At 36.9% G+C, this 20,099-nt stretch overlaps 1 protein-coding gene across 1 annotated transcript; it reads left to right on the top strand.

The window, feature by feature from the left end:
- Positions 1–6,894: 6,894 nt before the first annotated feature.
- On the top strand, positions 6,895–19,994 carry LOC122079463 (acetyl-coenzyme A carboxylase carboxyl transferase subunit alpha, chloroplastic-like). Its single transcript, XM_042645958.1, has 11 exons — positions 6,895–7,479; positions 7,583–7,657; positions 8,142–8,249; positions 8,394–8,554; positions 8,880–8,994; positions 9,076–9,230; positions 15,042–15,093; positions 15,177–15,245; positions 17,904–17,981; positions 18,067–19,204; positions 19,640–19,994. Exons 1-10 carry the CDS (start codon positions 7,153–7,155, stop codon positions 19,201–19,203), a joined length of 2,277 nt encoding a protein of 758 aa, XP_042501892.1. The 5' UTR covers positions 6,895–7,152; the 3' UTR covers position 19,204; positions 19,640–19,994.
- The last annotated feature ends 105 nt before the right edge of the window (positions 19,995–20,099 follow it).

Genomic DNA, 20,099 nt, shown 5'->3' with positions numbered 1-20,099 from the left:
CACCAAGTGGCAAATATTTCACTTGGCAATTTTGTCCTTTTTTATTCATTGTCTCTTCTTTCTCTTCTTTTTTTATTTTCTTAAATTGCTAATATCCTTTATATTATTATATTTTTATAATAATTAATAATATTTATCTCTCTCTCCCTATTTTCACAAGCCTTTTGTTTTTAATATCATATATTAATTTTATTCACTTTCCTTTTTTTGTTAAAACTTTTTCTTTCCTTTTCTTACTAGCTAGAACTCTTTCTCTTTCTTTTTTATTCCTAAACTCTTTCTTTCCCTCACACACAATTTTGCTCATTTTTTTATTATATTTTTATAATACTTAAATACTATTTCTCTCTCTCTCTCTCTCCCCGCAATTCCCCTACTTTCACACGATTTTGCCCATTCTATTTTTTTCTTCATATCATATATTAATTTTATTAACTTTCCTTATTTACTAAAATTCTATCTTTCCTATTCTTATTAAAACTCTTTTTCTCTTTTTTTTTTTTTTTCCTAAAAATTTTCTCTTCCTCCCACTGCTCACACGATTTTGCCAGTCCTTTTTTTCTTTTTTTTTTTTTTTTTTTTTTTTTTTAATACCATATATTAATTTCATCCACTTTTCTTTTTTTACTAAAACTCTCTCTCTTCTCTCTTGCTCTCCTCTCTCTCTCTCTCAAAGCTACACATATTAGCTCGCCAAACTGGTCTATCAAGAAACTAGGCAAATCCACGTCCCTCTCACATAGTGTTTCTGTTTTGAGTTTTTTTTTTTTGGTAAAAGCCGAAGCTACTGTTTAGAATAGTAAATTCAAAACTAACATAAATTTACTAACCTCATCATAAGGCAAATAATCAAGAGGGACTGATTATGCGTCAAAACTCAAAAGGCTCTTAACCATCTGTGGAATGTGCTTTCTCATGCGAATGCACGATTATGTTACCCACCAATAAAATTTAACAAATAAAAAGATACAAATAGAACTGAACATAGATGCATAGATGCGTGGATGCCTTGGATGTTTGTTGCAGGAGGTAAAGAACCCACCATCCTAAGTGGAAAGGCTTCCAAATCAATTATGATTTTAAATTTCATAAAATTTCATTCATTTGTTGTCAACAGAAACTTGAATTCAGATCAGCATGCCAATGGTTCTAAGGATTCCTTATCCTAGATCTTTATGCAGCGTAATGTGCATGAAGCTACTTGGGCTAATTGAACAAGGTAGTTGGAACATGTTCTTAGATGATCTTTATAGATCTTTGTTAGGTTTCTGGTTTTGGATTATCAAGAACCAATTTGTCAATATTAAGCTCATGGGGGAGTGTTGGAAACCAACTTGTCCTCATATACTTTTGGCAATATCCCATTCCCCCTTGCTTTAAAAATCTATCATCTCAACCTGGTGTTTGAATGTTCTTCTTAGCTCCTAAGTCCTAGCCTCAAGATCCTTTCTTTTTTTTCTTATCTGCTTATCAATTCTTCAATTTGGATTGTTCCTTTTTTTTTTTTTTTTTTTTTTTTAAGTAAAAAATAAAAAATTCAAAGGTAGGTTGTGCAATTAAACAAACCCAATAACCCTAACTGAGTAGGTGTGTCTTTTAATTTGATTAGGTAGACCATTTTCAAAGTTCCACGATTTATCTACTTCTTTGGTTGAATCATATTTGAAGAAAATGGCACCCATTGATACTCTGAAACTTTTGGGGACTTAGAACTGATTCTTAGTTTGGTCCCTAACATATGTTTGTAATCTAAGGGAAGCATTAACAGAAAATATTGAGCATTGAACATCTCCATTTCCTATTTATAGGCTTCCCATTCTAAAGTGCTTCAAAAGAGGAAAGCAATGTCAATTTCACTTTCGTTGATAGGAGATTGCAAAATGAATACTTCCTCAATTCCTATTGTTCGGTGTGTACCAAGGGATTTAGTTTTCATTGTAGACAAATCAGCCCTGAGTTTGTCTTTAATTATCTTTACCTTTTATGTATTTTTTTACTTATCTTCTTTGCTCTAACCTTTTTCTTGTGCCATAAACTTGAAGAAAATTGTATTCAAAATAATAATAATCTCTTCAATTTCATTTATTTGTATAATTCGAGGCATGCATTTACTTCTTTTTTTTTTTTTTTTTTAACCAAAGTGTCTAGGCCAGCTTACGCGCACCTCGACTAATCCTCGGGGAGACTAGCACTGCAACCCACCGCCATAATCTCCACTTAAATTGAAGATGCACAGATAGAGAATCGAACCTGAGATCTTACGCTTAATCCACACAATTCTTAGTTCGCCCTAACCATCTGGGCAACCCACGGTGAGTGAGGCATGCATTAATCTTTTAATGGATTTAATAGATTATCTTCAATATGTATAATCACTCCTGTCCTCTTAGAAGCAAAATATGCTCATGTTTTCTTAAGTGCTTTTGCAATGTCAATCTGTGATTGGGGTTTTCTTCATCTTCAATTTTTTATTGATCTTTGATTTGGGATTTATCTTCATCTTCATCTATCGTTCAGATTCAATTGAAGGGCTTCGTTTTGGGGTAATTGCTTTTCTCTCCCCTAAACATAAGTGCCATAATATTAGGATCATTTTTCATGTCTTCTCTATTTTTGCAGAACCACACATTGCAAGATGTCTTTAGTTTAAACCCTAATGAGAGACGCTTTGATATATAGATTTGAGGAAGCATTGGGTCAACACAAAGAAATATTCCCCAACTACTATTGTAACTTTATAATATTTATTTTATTTTTATTTTTTATTTTCTTAAAGAAGAAGAAGACAGGGATCTGGTTCGTGGTTCCATGTATCCTTCTATCAAGACTAGCATCATTTTCTCCTATTATTGAAATAGTTATGACTATGATTGAACACAGCGATGCCAAATATCGTGTTTTAGTACTCCATTGCTTTTGAGAAAATAGTTATTTGTGGCATCTAACTAAAGTTTGAACGAAGTAAAAATACATGCAAACTGTGATATGATCAACGGATTTCTAAAAGGGAAGTTCGTTTCAAAGTTAAATATCATTTAAGCAATTCATATGAGAACCATTTCTTGAAATATCACTACAATTGTCTATGTGCGAGTCTTATTCCAAACGAGTATGGGAAAATTACTATGCCCATAAATGTGCATAATTAGACTATGCCTAATTAGGTATATACGAATGTAAGCAACAACAAACCCCTAGCTTGCAGTGTTAATTACTGGAATCAAAGATTCAAATGTGATACTGTAATGATTTCGTGATATCTTTCTAAACTTCAGTGTTTTTCTCATGTACTTTGTTATGACACGTTATTATCTAGAATTGGATTTTTTCATACTATTTTCACCTTCCAACCTCCTAGACCCTGTAATAGCGGGAGCCTTATGATTTAGGCTTTATTATGAAGTAATCCCATTTTAGGTCCTGGATACTTAACAAATTATGAACTTAGCAATTATGCATTCATGTGGTCTTTGTTTCTGCCAATTAACAATTTAGTCATTATATGAATTTAAAGCGTTTTTGCTTTTGCTGCCTGAGTTAAGATCATTGTAGGTTGGGATGGCAACTTTTAGTTTATTTCAAGATTCTAAGATTATGTAGTATAAAATCCATTGTGCTCACTCTCTTTGGGTACAGATTAAGGGTCATTCTCTGTTTTATGTACAACCTATTGTAGGGTGTATTGCACCTGCTTAGACTATCCTTAGATTTCAACCATAGTTGGGACTTGTTAGGATCTCCACAACTGGAATGCCATCCCCACATAAATTCTGGTTCTGAAGTTATTAAATTTCTCCATTACGAGCCTAAAATGCCCTGTTTTCAATTTATTTTGGGGTTTTTTTTTTTTTTTTTTTTCCAATCTGTCCTATATGATACTGTTCCTTGCTTGGTTTTGCATAGGGAACCCCTTATGATATTCTATGAATCATTTTCAAAACAGGTACCTTCAAATGAAATGGCTCAATTCTGGTGCGTTTCTACTTTATCTTAAATTTTTTCCTTTTTACCTCTTGATTTTATCAACTAATGTATCTTGAACTTGTTTGGGCATGGAGTTGAGACACATAGCTGGTATGTTCAAGGAAACTTTATCCAGATGGTTTAAAAAAATTTCGTAGTACATATTTCCGTGACACTAATGCTACTATAGGAGAGGAAAAAATTATAGTTTTTGAGTTGGATTTAGTATTTAGGCTCATCAATTAAATGGAAACCATTATTGTTTATTGAAAAACTATTATAGCGACCCTAGAAAGCCTAAAAATTATGGATCAATTCTATACTTATAAATGGCTATTTAGAATTTGGGGGTCTTGACTTCATTAGTTCCATTTTTCTCATGTGGATTTTTACAGGTTCCAACTTGAGTTTTCACTTTTTTATTTTCCATTTTATTAAATCATTGTTAGCATTATTACTGTCTCAACTTTATCCCAACTTAATGAGTCGGCCACATGGATCTGATTAAAGACAGCAAAAGGAAGAGTAGAAGTTTGCGGAACCAAATGAATAAATAAGTAGTCATTATTTAAGGTCTATATTACAACAGTTCCCTAACTTCCCTAACACCACAACATTTTGGTCAAGGAATCATATTGCACTTTTGCACAATACTCTTTGAATGCCTCTTATTATAGGTATTATCGAATTCTAGATTAACTCTTATCTATTTTTCCTTGCCGATGGATGGGAAGAGCTAGCATTTCATCTATCCCTTGTTTAGTGAGGGTGTTTCTTCTATTTTATTTCAGGTCAAAGACTCCATTTTTTTATTTTTTATTTTTTAATTTTCATCTTTATTTGGGATAATTTGATTTAATAAAATATTAAGTTGAAAATTGTATAAATTAAAATCCATTTTAAAGTAGTATAATTTTCTTTAATGGGGAGGGAGAGGAGGAGGGTTCGGTTTTGCTTGATGATAGGCTACAGTTGTGGTATACACAAATTAATGTACATTTGTTTTATATAAAAATATCTAAAGGTGCTATTAATCACATCAATTGTTGTGAATCTCATTTGTATTTCAATCCTACCAATATAAATAGAGGTTGTGATCCAGACTCATGGCAGACTTACCAGGGAGAGCCAAAGTAGTGTTGCTACAGTTGGGATTTGGGAAGGACTTTGGAGTCTGTCTTGGATTTGCTTTACTTCTCTTGATAAGCAATGTCACCAGAAGCTCATTCTACTCATGAGTAGATTTGGAGTAGAATGTGCAATATAAATGTGTGCATTATTTGAGTGACCATGTCAAGGTTCTCATGAGCTTTTCCATTTTTGTTTCTATGGTATAGCGTCATCAATGAATTATGCCTTCTATAGATTTTTTCGCTAGAAGATTCGAAATATATTAATAATAAAAATTATGATAAAGATGAAAAAAGAACCAATAAAGAAAAAGGAGAGCAACCTTACACGATAGACCCACCTTCGACAGTGCCATTAGTAGGAAAATCACATGAAGGAACCAAACCCCAAAAACAAATAGAGACAAGTTACATGAATTTGTATCTGGGATGATTGTTAGCATCCATCTCAAGCTCCATAGACATCAAAGAGGGCCACAAAGTCATCGGAGCAGATGCATCAAGTTTTGCTGTTATTTTCGTAAAAAAATCAGCAATTAAGTTAACCTCCTGATGGCAGTGAGTAATCTTCCATTCAATGGAGTCCAAGTATGGCTTGAGATTTCTCCATCTTTGAAATACAAACCATGGAATGAAACCTCTAGAAAGAAGGGTGATCACTGCCACAGAGTCACATTCAATCCAAAGGTTTTGCACTTTGATGATGCCTTCTATAGATGTTTGTGTTGTTGAATCCAAAAATGTTCTCTCATCTATTAACGAGGTTTTAAGAACTTTACCTTCAGAGTATTGCTTTTCCAACTAGGTGCTCTGTTTTTGCGGAATGTATTTTGAATGAGGTTTGGAGATTGAGTTGGAATCCACACTTTTCTAAAGTGGTACTTTTTGTTAAACAATTACCTTGGATCTCGGTAACCACAGACTCCTATCTCATATGTACTAAGCTGAACATAGATATTGTATCTTTACTATGAATTTTTCCTTTTCCATAAAAAAAAAAGGATGAAGATTTGGGGACCATAAATTATAAGAAATAATTTAATTTTTTGAATTCTTGGTGAAGTTCTCATTGATGTAATGAGAGACAATGGGTGGATATAGACTTCACATGAAGTAAACAAGAATTAACAATGACAACTACTATTTTCCATGTTCCCTTATACTATAAACCCACAATTTTAATATTGAAATTCTGAGAACGGAAGTTGATGCTAAGGAGAACCATTTAATTTGATCAAATTACCAAGAGACCCATAGTGATTCACTACAATGTCTTTGTTCACCCTTACGATTGATCGGAATTTTTAGGTACCAAATCCTTACACGTGAAAATTAAGACCCAATTTTAAGGTGTTTGCTATCATATATATATATATATATATATATTGATTATGATGCTTAAAATCCATCCTTTTACAAATCCTTTAAATATTGTTTTTAATATGTCAAAACTTCACCTTCCATAAGAGTAGAACTATTTTATAAATCTACTTTTAATCTGACTCATATGTCAAAATTAAACGACAAGAACAAAGATTAATTTGGTGATCTTCAAATTGATGGCACATGCATTTCCACCAAATGTCGATCAAAGTCCCTCTTTCTCACCAAATCAAGCCACACGTACGTATTTAATAGTATATATATATATATATATAATCAGATCCGGATCCGGATCCGGATCCGGATCACATAATCAAGTCTGGGATAGAAACCGACCCTATGACAGCCGTCCCAACCAACGACCCCCACAACGGCCAACCCCAAAATCGCTGGCTCGTTAATAGGCTTTTTCATTCGTCAACGATCCATCTTCACTGAACCGGATTCCCTCTTTCCTCGAGCTCTCCTCCCTTGGTTGCTCCGCCACCTTTTCTCTCTCTCTCCTTCCTTCTCAAATCTTCTGCCGCAATCGATTTGAACTCCTTCAGAGAAATTTGCCTATGATTTGAGGAATTTTTCTGTATTCAGGAGCTACCTTTGTTGATTTTATACTAATTTTGGCCCTCTATTTGGTGGCATTTGGAGGATTTTAGTTCTATACTTGGGAAGCATAAGAATGGCTTCTGTGTATCATTCTCCAGTTACATTTCCTGGAACTACTGCTTCAGATCTTCTCCGAAGTTCGAGAAATGGCCTCAATGGTGTTCCTCTGAAAGCACTGGGTAGGTCGCGGTTTGGGGTTGCGAGGAGGGATTTTACTGTCGATGCAAAGATTAGGAAGGTGAAGAAGCATGATCATCCATGGCCAGATAATGCAGACCCTAATGTCAAAGGTGGGGCTATAAGTCATCTTTCGCATTTCAAGCCTTTGAAAGAGAGACCAAAGCCAGTTACTTTGGATTTTGAGAAACCCCTCGTGAGTCTGGAGAAGAAGATCATTGATGTAAGCTCAACTTTTTGGGTGCCGCTTAATTCAAAATTGGCTTAGTATTTGATTTTATTAGTAAAAATTTAGGAGTTTCGGAATCTGATTTCCTTGTTTGCAGGTGCGAAAAATGGCAAATGAAACTGGTCTGGACTTCAGTGATCAGATCATCTCATTGGAGAATAAGTACCAACAGGCAAAGTCTTGAATAACTCTTCTAAACTATTTAAGATATTTTAGGATTTGAAGAAATATTTAGGGAATTCCTGTAACTGTGGAGATCCCAAGTTACTTGATTCTTTTTCATTTTTACCTTCATTTTTAATTTTATTATTTTTCCATCATGTTATTTTGTATAAAATGTGATTTTTAGAGGTATGGTTAAATTATTGCGATTATACTCTAGGTGTACCGTCTCATGTGATGTTAGTGATGTGGGTTAGACACTTAGACTAAGCTTAGTTCTTTCATGAACGATGCAACACGCGAATACACTTTGGTTTTGCTAGTGTACCCTTGTCTAAAATGGTTAAACTAGCTATGCGTCCCACAGCTTGACTTGGATGTTCACCCCTCTTGCTTTTTTTTGCTTCTATTGCTATTTGATGGACTGTTTCTTTGAGAAGATACATTCTGGTTCTGATTGCCTATGTTGGCTGATGTAATAATGTTGATTTCAGGCAATAAAGGATTTATACACGCATCTGACCCCAATACAACGCGTGAACATTGCTCGTCATCCTAACAGGCCGACATTTCTTGACCATGTGTTGAACATCACTGACAAGGTTTAGTAATTCTGTGGAGAGACTGACTTTCATTTTTCGTAATTTATTCATTTCCTACAATAGGAACCTTTTTTTATTTTAAATTTGCATATTGTCAGATTTTGAGGGAAATATATGACTCATGTTTTTGATTCCATTGTCTAGTGGGTCGAACTTCATGGAGATAGAGCAGGTTATGATGATCCTGCCATTGTTTGTGGTATTGGAACTATAGATGGTAGAAGTTATATGTTCATGGGTCACCAGAAAGGAAGGAATACAAAAGAAAATATCCAGCGCAACTTTGGAATGCCTACTCCACATGGGTATGCCCTTTAGATCATGAATCATGATATGAGAAGGCAGTTAGTCATAGATTTACAGTTTAACTGTATCATTGCCAATTATGACCATATATTCATATTGATAGCTTAATTCTGTTCCAATGGTGCTATTTAGAGTATCAAATTACTTATGAGATGCAACCCAGGCTAATTTAGTTAAATTCAAAAAATAATAGAAAGCTTTGTGTGACCCAAAATGATGAAGTCTTGCATAAGAAAAATTAAATTTTTTTTTTTTGGGGGGGGGGTTTGGGGTGGGGGGAGGATTTAGTTTAAATTTCTAAACAGCAAGTTTGATTTTGAACAGTTACCGGAAGGCTTTACGCATGATGTATTACGCAGATCACCATGGATTCCCTATTATCACTTTCATCGACACACCAGGGGCATTTGCAGACCTTAAATCGGAGGAACTAGGCCAAGTATGCATTTTGATTTAGCTTAAACTATGTAAAACATGTTTTGCTACTTACCGGATTGCTGAGTTCCGCTTTCGCTTGCAGGGTGAAGCTATAGCTCACAATTTGAGGACCATGTTCGGCCTGAAGGTTCCAATTATTTCTGTTGTTATTGGAGAAGGTGGTTCTGGTGGTGCTTTGGCTATAGGATGTGCAAATAAGTTACTAATGCTTGAAAATGCAGTTTTCTTTGTTGCCAGGTGATTTTGCAATTAATTTTTTTAGTCGGGGGCTTGTAGCTCCTCTAGATAATGAAACATTACCTGCTGGGTTTTTCCTTTATTGTATATATATTATCTTGTGTGGGTAATCTACCAAATGAAAGATGCCTATTATCTTTTGTCTTAACCGTTTCATTTGGAGAATGACCTGATGATGTTTTGAATTATCAATGGATTTATTTTTGCCCAATTTGTTAATGAAGACAGATTTATGAAACCTCCAGTGCTCCTAATCATCATGTTTGATAACTCAAAATATTCTACCAAATGAAAGATGCCTATTATCTTTTTTTACTACACCACAGTCCTATGGATGTGGCCGTAGTGATAGTAGTTCTAGACTCGATGATGTTTTGGCATCAATGTTTGGGACATCCCTCATTTGTTGTTATGAGGAAACAATTACCTCATTTATTTACATATTTTTCTTCTTCTCATGTATTTCATTGTGAACCATGTAGTTTTGCTGAACATTGTTGCTCATCTTATCCCTATCATGGTAATAGATGTGCAGTTCCCTTTCACATTGTGCATATTGATGTTTGGGGACTTTGTTCCACTATTTCATTGTTTGTTCGTCATTACTTTGTTTCATTTGTTGATGATTTTTCTTATTGTAATTGGACTATTCTCATGATATAGAAGAGTGATGTTTATGATGCATTCAAAACTTTTATAAATTGTCTGTACCTAGTTTGAAACCAAGATCAAAATTGTCTGGCCTGATAAAGGTGATGGGGAGTATATGTATGGTTGTCTACAAGACTTTTTTTTACTGACAATGGTATTATCCATCAACTTGCATATGTTGCTGCATCCCACCATGATAGGGTAGCTGAGAGGAAAAATCGTCATTTGTTAGAAGTTGGTAGGAGCCTTCTGTTTGGTATGTATGTTCCTACCTTTTGGTCTGAAATTGTTCTTACTACTGTTTTTCTCATTAATCACATGCCTACCAAAATCCTTGGGTCTCAAAACCCTTTTGCATTCTTGTGTTTTCAGTCTTCTGCTTTTTCTCTTCCTCCCAAGGTGTTTACTTGTGTTTGTTATGTGCGTGTTAACAAATCCTCCAGCACCAAACTTGATCCCAAGGCTCTCAAATACCTCTTCTTTAGGTATTCTTCCTGATGTAGGGGGGGTTCCTAGATGACTAGGTCTCCTACAAGATTAACTAACTAGGTAGGTTAACTCAAGGGGCTTAGGTAAATAAGACCAAAGAATCTCAGCAAACACGATTAAGCATGCAAGATAAAGCGAGACTAATAAACAAAGTAGCCAAAAGCAATATTAATCTAGACGGAAAAACACATAATTCTTACTCAAGTTTCAAGTGGGGACATGGGGAAGGGAACAAACGACATATGAATATTAGGTTCAGCACAAATCCATCTAGACACCCAAATTAGATATGCAACAATCGATAAAATAGGCATAAACAAAGGGCAAGGGCAGACTTCAACGTCAATGGGTTGCAATATATGTAATAGGGATTTAGGGAGGTGGGGAGGATTTAGTTTAGTACTTTACCATACTGTTATTCAGATCTGAGGAGAGAAGAAGAAATCCAGGTTCTCCAAAATAAAGAGGTTGTAGTCCACCTTTTGTTGAAGAAGATACATCCAGCCAATTGTAGAGAGAGTAGCAGCAGTGGTGTAAATGCAGCAGTGTGCAGCAGTGCAGTTTTGTACGGGCAGAAATACGTTGCAGCAGCAAGTTTATAACAGTAGGAATATTTAACAGTAGGAAGAGCAGGTGCAGCAGCAGTGAGGTAAGGCAGCAGGTGCAGCAGCAGCAATTTTGTAACTCCAGTAATGTGTTGCAGCAGCAGTGAGGTAAGGTAGCAGGTGCAGTATTAACAACACAGCAGCAGAAAAAAAAAAGTGATAAGACTGAAAAGAAAGAGAGGGAGGCGAGACAAGAAGATTGAGAGAAGAGAGAGCCGAGAGAGTAAGGGAGGAAAGAGGCGAGAGAGAAAGATGAGAGAACGAGAGAGAGAGAGAGAACCGTGAGGGGTTTGAGGGTTTATTCTTCTTTTCAATATTCTTCATTAATTGAACATGAACAATGGCCAATGGCCTTACACTTAAAGAGAGTAAACTTCCAAAAATAAAAAGATACTTAGAAACTCAATTGCATGAAATAAAAACTACCTAATAGATCAATATAAAGAAATCCTAGTTTCCTAATTGTGTAAGACAATCAAATATCACTAAATTTAAAGCAAAGTACTAGAATCAAATAAGATTTGGTGGGGTCCACAAAATCTTCCAAGATCTTCTAAAAATTTGGATCGATCTTGGAGCCCACAAGATCTTTTTCTTTCTATTCTTCCAGCCACAAAGATGGCTGCTTCTTCTTCTTGTTGCGCCTGTACACTTTGATGTCCCCATCACTTTCTCTACCAAGGGCTACAAGTGTTACCACTGTTCTTCTTGTAGGGGTCTTCTTTCCAAAGATGTCACATTTCTTGCGTCTGTTTCTTTCTCTGTTTCTCCTCAGCATCCTCTTCAAGGGGAGAATGGAAGCGAAATTGAAAAGGCTGCTGATGCCATTCCATTTTTTACTCCCTCGCCTCTTACTCTTTTTTATCTTGATATTCGGAAACATAGAGAAGTGGATGATGTTGACATTGTGGATATTGTTGATACTGATGGTCCTTGTAAAGAGAAGGAACTTGATATTGTGTGCACAAGAAGGACAAAGAAGACCTGCTATGAGTCCTCATTGGATCCACATTTTGAGTTTCCCTTTACTTAGTCAAGTAAAATCTCCTCTTCTCATTCTGAGTTAGACCTCTCTATTGTTGTTCGTAAGGGTAAGAGAGCTTGTAGTAATCCTATAGCGAAGTTTGTTTCCTATGATGCTCTCTCTCCTACATGTGTTGCTTTTACAGTTGCTCTTTCTTCTGCTTCCATTTCCAAAATTGTTACTAAGGCTATGTCAGACCCCAAGGGGAAACAAGCCATGTCTGAGGAAATGATGGCACTTGTGAAGAACTATACCTGAAAACTGGTTGACTTTGCCAGGGGTAGAATTCCAATTGAATGTAGGTGGGTTTGTATAATCAATTACTGATAGATGGTGCTATTGAGAGGTACAAGGCAAGATTTGTGGCCAAAGAGTAAAGTCAGGTGTATGCAATTGATTATCAGGAGACCTTTGCTTCTGTGGCCAAACATAATTCATTAAGATTTATTTTATCTATGGCGGAAAACAGAGATTGACCCTTATATCAGTTGGATGTGAAGAATGCCTTCCTCCATAGAGACTTAGAGGAGAAAGTGTATATGAAGCCCCCTCCTGGATTTAAGTTTCTTGTAGCTGATGTTAAGGTGTGTCTCCTAAATAAGGCACTTTATAGTCTCAAGCAATCACCAGAGGCTTGGTTTGAGAGGTTCAGGCAAGCCATTTTGAAGAATGGATATTCCCAGAGTCAAGCAGACCACACATTATTTACCCGGCGAGGTAATGGTACTATCACAACATTGATTGTATTATATCGTGGTGACTGGAGATGACCATGATGAAATAGCTAGGTTGAAAGACTTGAAGTATTTCTTGGGAATTGAAATGTCAAGGTCTAAGAAGGGAATCAACATTTGCTAAAGAAAATTTGTGTTAGTTGTTAAAAGAAACAGGGATGTTGGGTCGTGAACCGGTAAGTTCTCCTATTGAGCAGAATCATAAGCTAGGGGAAAACTGTGGTCCTTCCCTTGTTGATGCAGGGAAATACTAGAGGTTACTGGGGAAGCTGATCTATCTGTCTCAGACTTGCCCAGACATTACTTATGCAGTGGGAGTAGTGAGCCAGTTTATATAAGCGCCCAAGAGTGGATGCTTGGATATTGTGTACTGCATCCTCAGATACTTGAAGTCCTCTCCAGGAAAAGGACTTGTGTATGCCAGGAACAATCACTTGAGGATAGAAGGTTATTCAGATGTTGATTGGGCTAGATCCATCTCTGACAGACGATCTACATATGATTATTGCACACTTTTTAGTGGTAACTTAGTTACATGGAGGAGCAATAAACAACCTTTATAGCTAGATCTAGTGCAGAGGCTGAATACAGGGCAATGGCTCATAGAGTTTTGTGAGCTCATTTGGTTGTGTCGGTTAGTTCTTGAGTTGGGGTATGACACTGAAGGACCTATTCGACTCTATAGTGATAACAAAGCAACTATGAGCATTGCCCATAATCTAATGCAACATGATAGAACAAAGCACATTGAAGTGGACCGGCATTTTATCAAATAGAAGATTGACTCTGGCAACATTTGCACACCGTTTGTGAAGACAAGTGGGCAATTGGCAGACATCTTCACTAAAGGATTCATTCCTCACTAGTTTAGAACCCTCTTATGTAAGTTGGGAATGTATAACATTTATTCTCCAGCTTGAGGGGGAGTGTTAGAATTTATGTAATAGGAGTATTTTAGTAACTGTTTTACATATGTTGTCCTAAGTTCTATTTCTCTTTTTTCCCATTTACCTCCCTAGGGAGGACTATGTAATTTTTCTTAATTAGTTTGAACCCAATAAAGGTGGGAAGAGCTCATTGCTCTACCACGATTTGCCCTCTTCTATCTCTTTCTCGTCCCAACTTCTCTCCTTCTTCCTTGCTCTCTTCTCTCCTTCTCCCTATCTTTAACTTCCAACTGGGAGGGATGTGAGAACCAGAAGGCTCGAACCTGATACCTCCTGGTAGGATGGGCTTTACCGTTCCACACACTATCAACTGCACTAGCCAGTTGTTCTCGTGGAAGGGGGTTTTAGGAGTATTTTTGGAAGAGGGGTTGCTTTTGTCAGTTGTTTTGTGGCTATGGTGTCAGCAGGGCTTTCAGTTTGGCTGGAAGCATGGGTTTCCGTGGGTGACGGTATGTCGATTGTGTCATCAGCTGTGGTGGGGACTATTATAGTGCAGAAGGCTGGATCTCTGGGTGGATCTATTCTTTCAAATCTGGTTCAGAATCCAACGGCACTGAGGCAGAGTGAACTACCCATGATGGCTCCCAACTATGTCTTTATGCCTGGGCTCATCAATATACCAAAAGACATCTCCAATCCTTCTCCACTTGAATCCCATCTTCGATGTTTAGGTGCGACATGGCTTCAAAGATGGTTTTGTTGGTGCTGTGCTGAACTCTGTCATGGAACAGGGGACATGAGAGTGGTTCAATCGGATGTACTGAATTTGAGATCTGATGTCATACGAGGGATCACGTCCTTTGGTGGTTCTGTTTGCTGTTGGACTGCATTGATTTCAAGGTAGTGAGAGAAAATTACTTTGCATTACCAAGTGTGTTTTCTTATTTTTTAGAAACACCCAAAATTGCCCCCACCTTTTTTATTTTTTATTTTTTGACGTTTTGAAATAGAAAATAATGAAACTGTATCCCATCACAGTCTTTGATATACTCAAAATTTTCCTGGTTCTCACATTTTAATAAGAGGCAACACAAATTAATACTTGATTATATTTTCAGTTGTCAATGCCAGTTGCTTTGTTAGTGGAATCTTTCATGTGCTTTAACTTCATAATTTCCTACTTTAGGGCTTTGGTCAGACTTTGACACCTCTCAGTATGATGGAATACTACTTTAGCAGGAAATCAAAGATAAGAGTAGTATATATGTTTTTGATCGAACCTGTATCATATGGTTGTCCAATGGATTCTCCTTTTGTTCTTTCCGTTGAGATACTTCTATGCTCATACAATTCCTATTTATTTCATTATTTTGTTGTTTCTACTTTCTGCATCTTTATATATCTCTTTCTCCACTCAATAGCCCAGAAGCTTGTGCAGCAATATTGTGGAAGAGTGCCAAAGCTTCTCCAAAGGTTTGTAATAACACTCCTTTTGACTTGTCTATTTAAGTTTCTTTTAGTTGATGATAGACAAGTGAGGTTTTCCATCTTTGCAGGCTGCCGAAAAGCTGAGGATAACTGCTACAGAGTTGTACAAGCTGAAAATTGCAGATGGCATCATCCCTGTAATGTTCTTCTCCAGATTAATTTCTTTTATTGTGATAAATTTATTTATTTACTTGTTAAAAGGTGTGATAATTTCATTGATAGAAAAAAGATAACAAGGTAGTATCCATACAATAGCAGTTCTTGATTACATTGACTCATAGGAAAAGGCTCATGGATAGAAGAGAATCTGTTCCATTCCTAAATGGCAGAGGCAACAAAAGCAGCAGTTAGCCCCTCTCCAAATATGTTGAAACCACACAAATTGAAGTTGGGAACCCAGATCAATATTGCACTGAGCAAAAGTCTAGTGTACTATGGACACTGTGAAGCTAGCTTTGCCGGCAACAGCATCTACAGCAACTCTAGAATCAGAGCTGATGGGAAAATGAGGAATCCCCTTCTCAATACAAAGCGCCTTAACCCTCTTTAAAAACTTGTACTCCCGATAAACTAGAGAGTTCAGCATCTAATCCCAGTTAAGCAAAGTCAACCATAATCCTTGGGAACAATACCTTCCCATAAGAAGCTCTCTTCTGGTTCAGCATACCTTCATAATCAAAACATAATAGCGACTGTTGGGTATTAATTTGAAATTTGTTATATGAGAACAGAATTATGGGAAAAGTTCCTTTGGGCATAAGCTAGTTAGTTTACCTAGGAAATTGTCAATAGTCTTCGGTGGTTAAAAAATAGTCATGTGATAAGTTATACTTGGGTGTCTAGGGAAGTGAGAGAGATTTGGAGATTACGGAAAAGAAATAGTATAAAATGGAGTGTGATGTGACTTTTGCCCACAAAGGGTGAAAAGGAAAGAAGAGCAAGAGGGGGTATGTAGGTATTTTTATTTATTTATTTATTTATTATTATTATTTTTTTTTATGATTTATCACTTTCTATATTGAATGTACAAGTGTTTGGAGAGTCAATATTATGAAACATCAAGTAGCTCTGTACGGCTTCTTCAAGGACCTCATGTCTCCAAACTATTTGAATGTGTGTGTGTGTGTGTGTGTGTGTGTGTGTTGTTCTCTTGTCCCCCTTCATTCTTGAAAGACAAAACTTAGTTTTTTTTTTTATTTTTTTCTTAGCCCACTGTAATTTAGAAGCAGTTTCCATCCCCAATTGCTACTTTCAAGGAATAGGGGTGGTTATGCTGATTGGGACGACTCGGATTGATAGCAATGGGTGTGCCATATGGGAGAGGAAGATTGGCCCATGATAGTGCAGTTCTTCCAGTATATAAATAGTAACTTGGGTGCATAAATGATTACCCCTCTTCCATAGAAGCAATCCGAGGGCCGGGTTGTGCGACTCTGTATTCAGATTGATCTGAAAAACCACTCTTGCCGGCGGTACAGATCGGTAGGGAAAGTAGCTATATTAAAAAAATATAATAATAAATTAAAATTAAAAAAATTTAGGCACAGCCTTTTCCACAGTTACAGAAACCTTTGCCTCAGATGACCACTTTGACATATTAGCCCGGATTACACTTCCAAACCAATAGTTCGTTGATCGTAGTACCACCTCTGATCGTGGGGTACCATTGAGAATAGGAGCGATTGGCGTGCCTCTTAAGCTGGAGCCTTCATTAGGCCCTGTGCTGATCCAAACTTTGGTTGGTGATGGATTGGATACATCGACCTCCATGAAAACACGTGCATGCATGGGAGGGAAAAGGGCTTGTTGGCAATTTCTTTCAGAACCTTAGTTTTTTTCCTACTGGACTAGCCCGGCTACCGGAAGGATGAAAGTGCTTGCTTTAACAACGGTGGGAGAACCTTTGCATCGATGCCTCCGGCCGATCCTTGTAAGTAGCCGTTTCCTGAGCCCGAAACAAACAACCACTTATAACCTCAACCTACAAAGCCCACGTGAGCCAGCTTGAGCCCACATCTCTTGCCGGCCCACATCAAAGAAAACCCCTACTAGTAGCCATCTTACTGTTTGATACTAGCCAATCTTCGCCTGCTTCTAATTATGGCGGCTATGTTGGCATGGCGGAAATGAACGAAAAGCGATATGAACGTGCTATTTTCAAATTGATTGATTGATAGCCTGATCTGTTCTGATGGATTGAAAGAGTAGGAATGGATAGAGAGGGAATCTATCAATAATAATCCACCACATATCTCACCCAAAATAATGCACGAGTCCATTTATGTTCTTCTAAGAAGCCCTTAGTGTTACCCTGTATTAGCCACCACTGTCTTGTTCCCATTTTCATCTCATGCATATTTTCACTTAATCATCTTATGCCACAAATATTGGGGTTCATTTGTGAACCTCCAGAGTCACTTAGCAAGGATTGATGGGTTCTAAAAGAAGCAATTCCTATTCCTAGTCCACCTTCTTCAATTCGTAAACCCACCATGTGTTTCCAATTAAGTGGTCCCTCTTCCTTTCTCTTACTGCTACAAGAAATCCTTATTGTTTTCTTTTTTTTTCTAATGGGGTGATGATCTTCCTTGATCCTTCAAATATGAAAGAGAAACAAGTAGTATACAGGAAGGTTTTCAAAGCTGATATGACGAGTTATTGGAGCACAGATTTGTTCAGTGAATTGGCCTTGTTCTAGAAAGCAGTTTTCCTAGATGCTGCCACTGGGCACCTTTAGTCTTATGTACTGTTCTTATGTGAAACATGTCCCAAATGAATATCTACCCTCTTTGCAGGAACCACTCGGTGGTGCACATGCTGACCCTTCTTGGACCTCACAACGGATAAAAATTGCAGTCGTCGAAGCAATGGATGTATGTATCAGTTATGTTAATCTTTTTTCATTCAATTGTAATTTTCTATCATGATTCTAAAATTTTCCTGTGGATGTATATATAGGAGCTCTTGAAGATGGACACTCCAAAACTGCTACACCATCGGATGCTTAAGTTCCGTAGTCTCGGTGGGTTCCAAGAAGGAATCCCAGTGGCGCCTGAGAAGAAAGTCAACTTGAAAAAGAAAAGTGTACCCATTACTAAAAAAGGAGAAACTCGAAGAACTCCAAACCTTGAATTGGCAGGTGAGGTTCAGAAGCTGAAACATGAAATTCTAAAAGCCAAGGAGTCATCTACCAAGCCTCCAGAGTTGGATATGAATGAGATGATACAGAAATTGAAAAAGGAGGTTAACCAGGAATTTTCTGAGGCAGTTAGAGACTTGGGTTTAAAGAGCAGGCTTGATACGCTACGAGAGGAGTTTGCAAAAGCAAGAAGTTCTTCCAATCAACCAATTGGTGTAGATCTGAAGGACAAAATTGAGAAGCTTAAACAGGAGTTCAACCAGGGTCTGTCACTGGCCCCAAATTATGCTAGCTTGAATACTAAGCTTGATCTGCTGAAGGAAATATCTGAGGCCAAGAAACCCTCCCAGCAGAATGATCAAATAATAGCATTGAAGCAGGAAATCAATAAGAGATTCAAAGAGGTCATGGATCGGTCAGATGTAAAAAAGAAGATTGAGGCTCTTAACACTGATATGGCAAATGTTGGGTTGCCCACTGACAGGGATTCATATTATGGACTGAAGGATAAAATCATGAAGGTGAAAAAGGAGATAGAATTGGAATTGGCTGATGTCCTGAAGTCCTTGAAGTTTGACGTAGTCGCTGTGGAATCAAAAGCCAAAGACTTCAGTGAGCAAACATCATTCTCAGACTTGAAGGTCAAGGTAGCTGAGTTTGATGAAGAAATAAATAAAACGATAGAAAGTGTTATCAATTCATCAAATCTGAAGAATAAGATAGAAATGCTCAAGCAGTTGGTTGCAACAGCTGGAAAGACACCCGACATGGAGTCAAAAAATAAGATTGAGGCTCTGAATCAACAAATCAAGCAGAGCCTTGCAGAGGCTATAAGCTCCTCAGGGTTGATAGAAAAGCATGGAAATCTGAAGGAAGAGATAGCAAAAACCATTGAATCTTCCGGAGGATTTAATGGAAGTTTGAGCCAGGGAACCCTAGATCACTCCTTCGCTTAATGTAAGTTCATCTGACACTATGGTTCCCATTATTTTGGAAGCTTCATAGTTTCAGCTGATGCAAAACACTGTTTGAAATCAGTCATGGGGACATTCATTTGCTTATGAGTGATGATTGAATGGTGCATCACTGTAAATGCATAATTTAGCTGTCAATTGCAAGTTAAACTTCCTCAACAAGAGCATCAAGCTTTACCATTCCTTCAACATGTCATCTTCTGTGTTTCTCTGTTCCTGTCCTCACCCTTAATCCCAAAGGTTTTTCCCCCTAAACTAGAAAAGTTCTCAAAATGAATGCTCTCTTCATTCTAACTATAAAAAAATATTGTTTTTAATTCACATGTATAATATTGGGCTTCCTTGATTATATTTAGTAATCTACTTCATATTTTCTGTGCTTTTTCTTATGCATCATTTTACTTTTCTTCTGTTATAGGTGAAGAGATTGTTTGAATAGAAAAAAACAGGTGGGTTGTTCCAAAACACTCCTGCAATCTTCCTGCCACATTCCATTAAGGTTCTACATCAAGTAGGAGCACGAGAAAGTGGTCTGGAATTAATACTGATTTTTGGGCTGGATTCTATTATCATTTCTATTTATTTGTCCAGTTTCTGTAGCATAACTCTTTCTATTTGGGGGGGTTGGGGAGAGGGGTGATTAACAAAATCGTTTTTTTGTTTATGTTGCAGAGAAATGTTAGCACAGATTAGTGGACTCTTGTTTCTTGATACTATAATAACTTTGATTCAACTCCACATATACACTGTCCTATGGAGGTTTTAAACTGAAACGACTCTTCGGTATTCCTAGTCACCATGCAGCCATTAGATGCCCTGCCATATTAAAGATACAAATAGGCCATAGATAGAAGATGTTGCAATTCTGACCGTTGGAT

This window comes from Macadamia integrifolia, chromosome 5 (genome assembly GCF_013358625.1).
Source record: "Macadamia integrifolia cultivar HAES 741 chromosome 5, SCU_Mint_v3, whole genome shotgun sequence".
NCBI classification, from domain to species: domain Eukaryota; kingdom Viridiplantae; phylum Streptophyta; class Magnoliopsida; order Proteales; family Proteaceae; genus Macadamia; species Macadamia integrifolia.
Note: the sequence above shows the minus strand (reverse complement) of the source record. Positions and strands in the feature narration are given on the sequence as shown.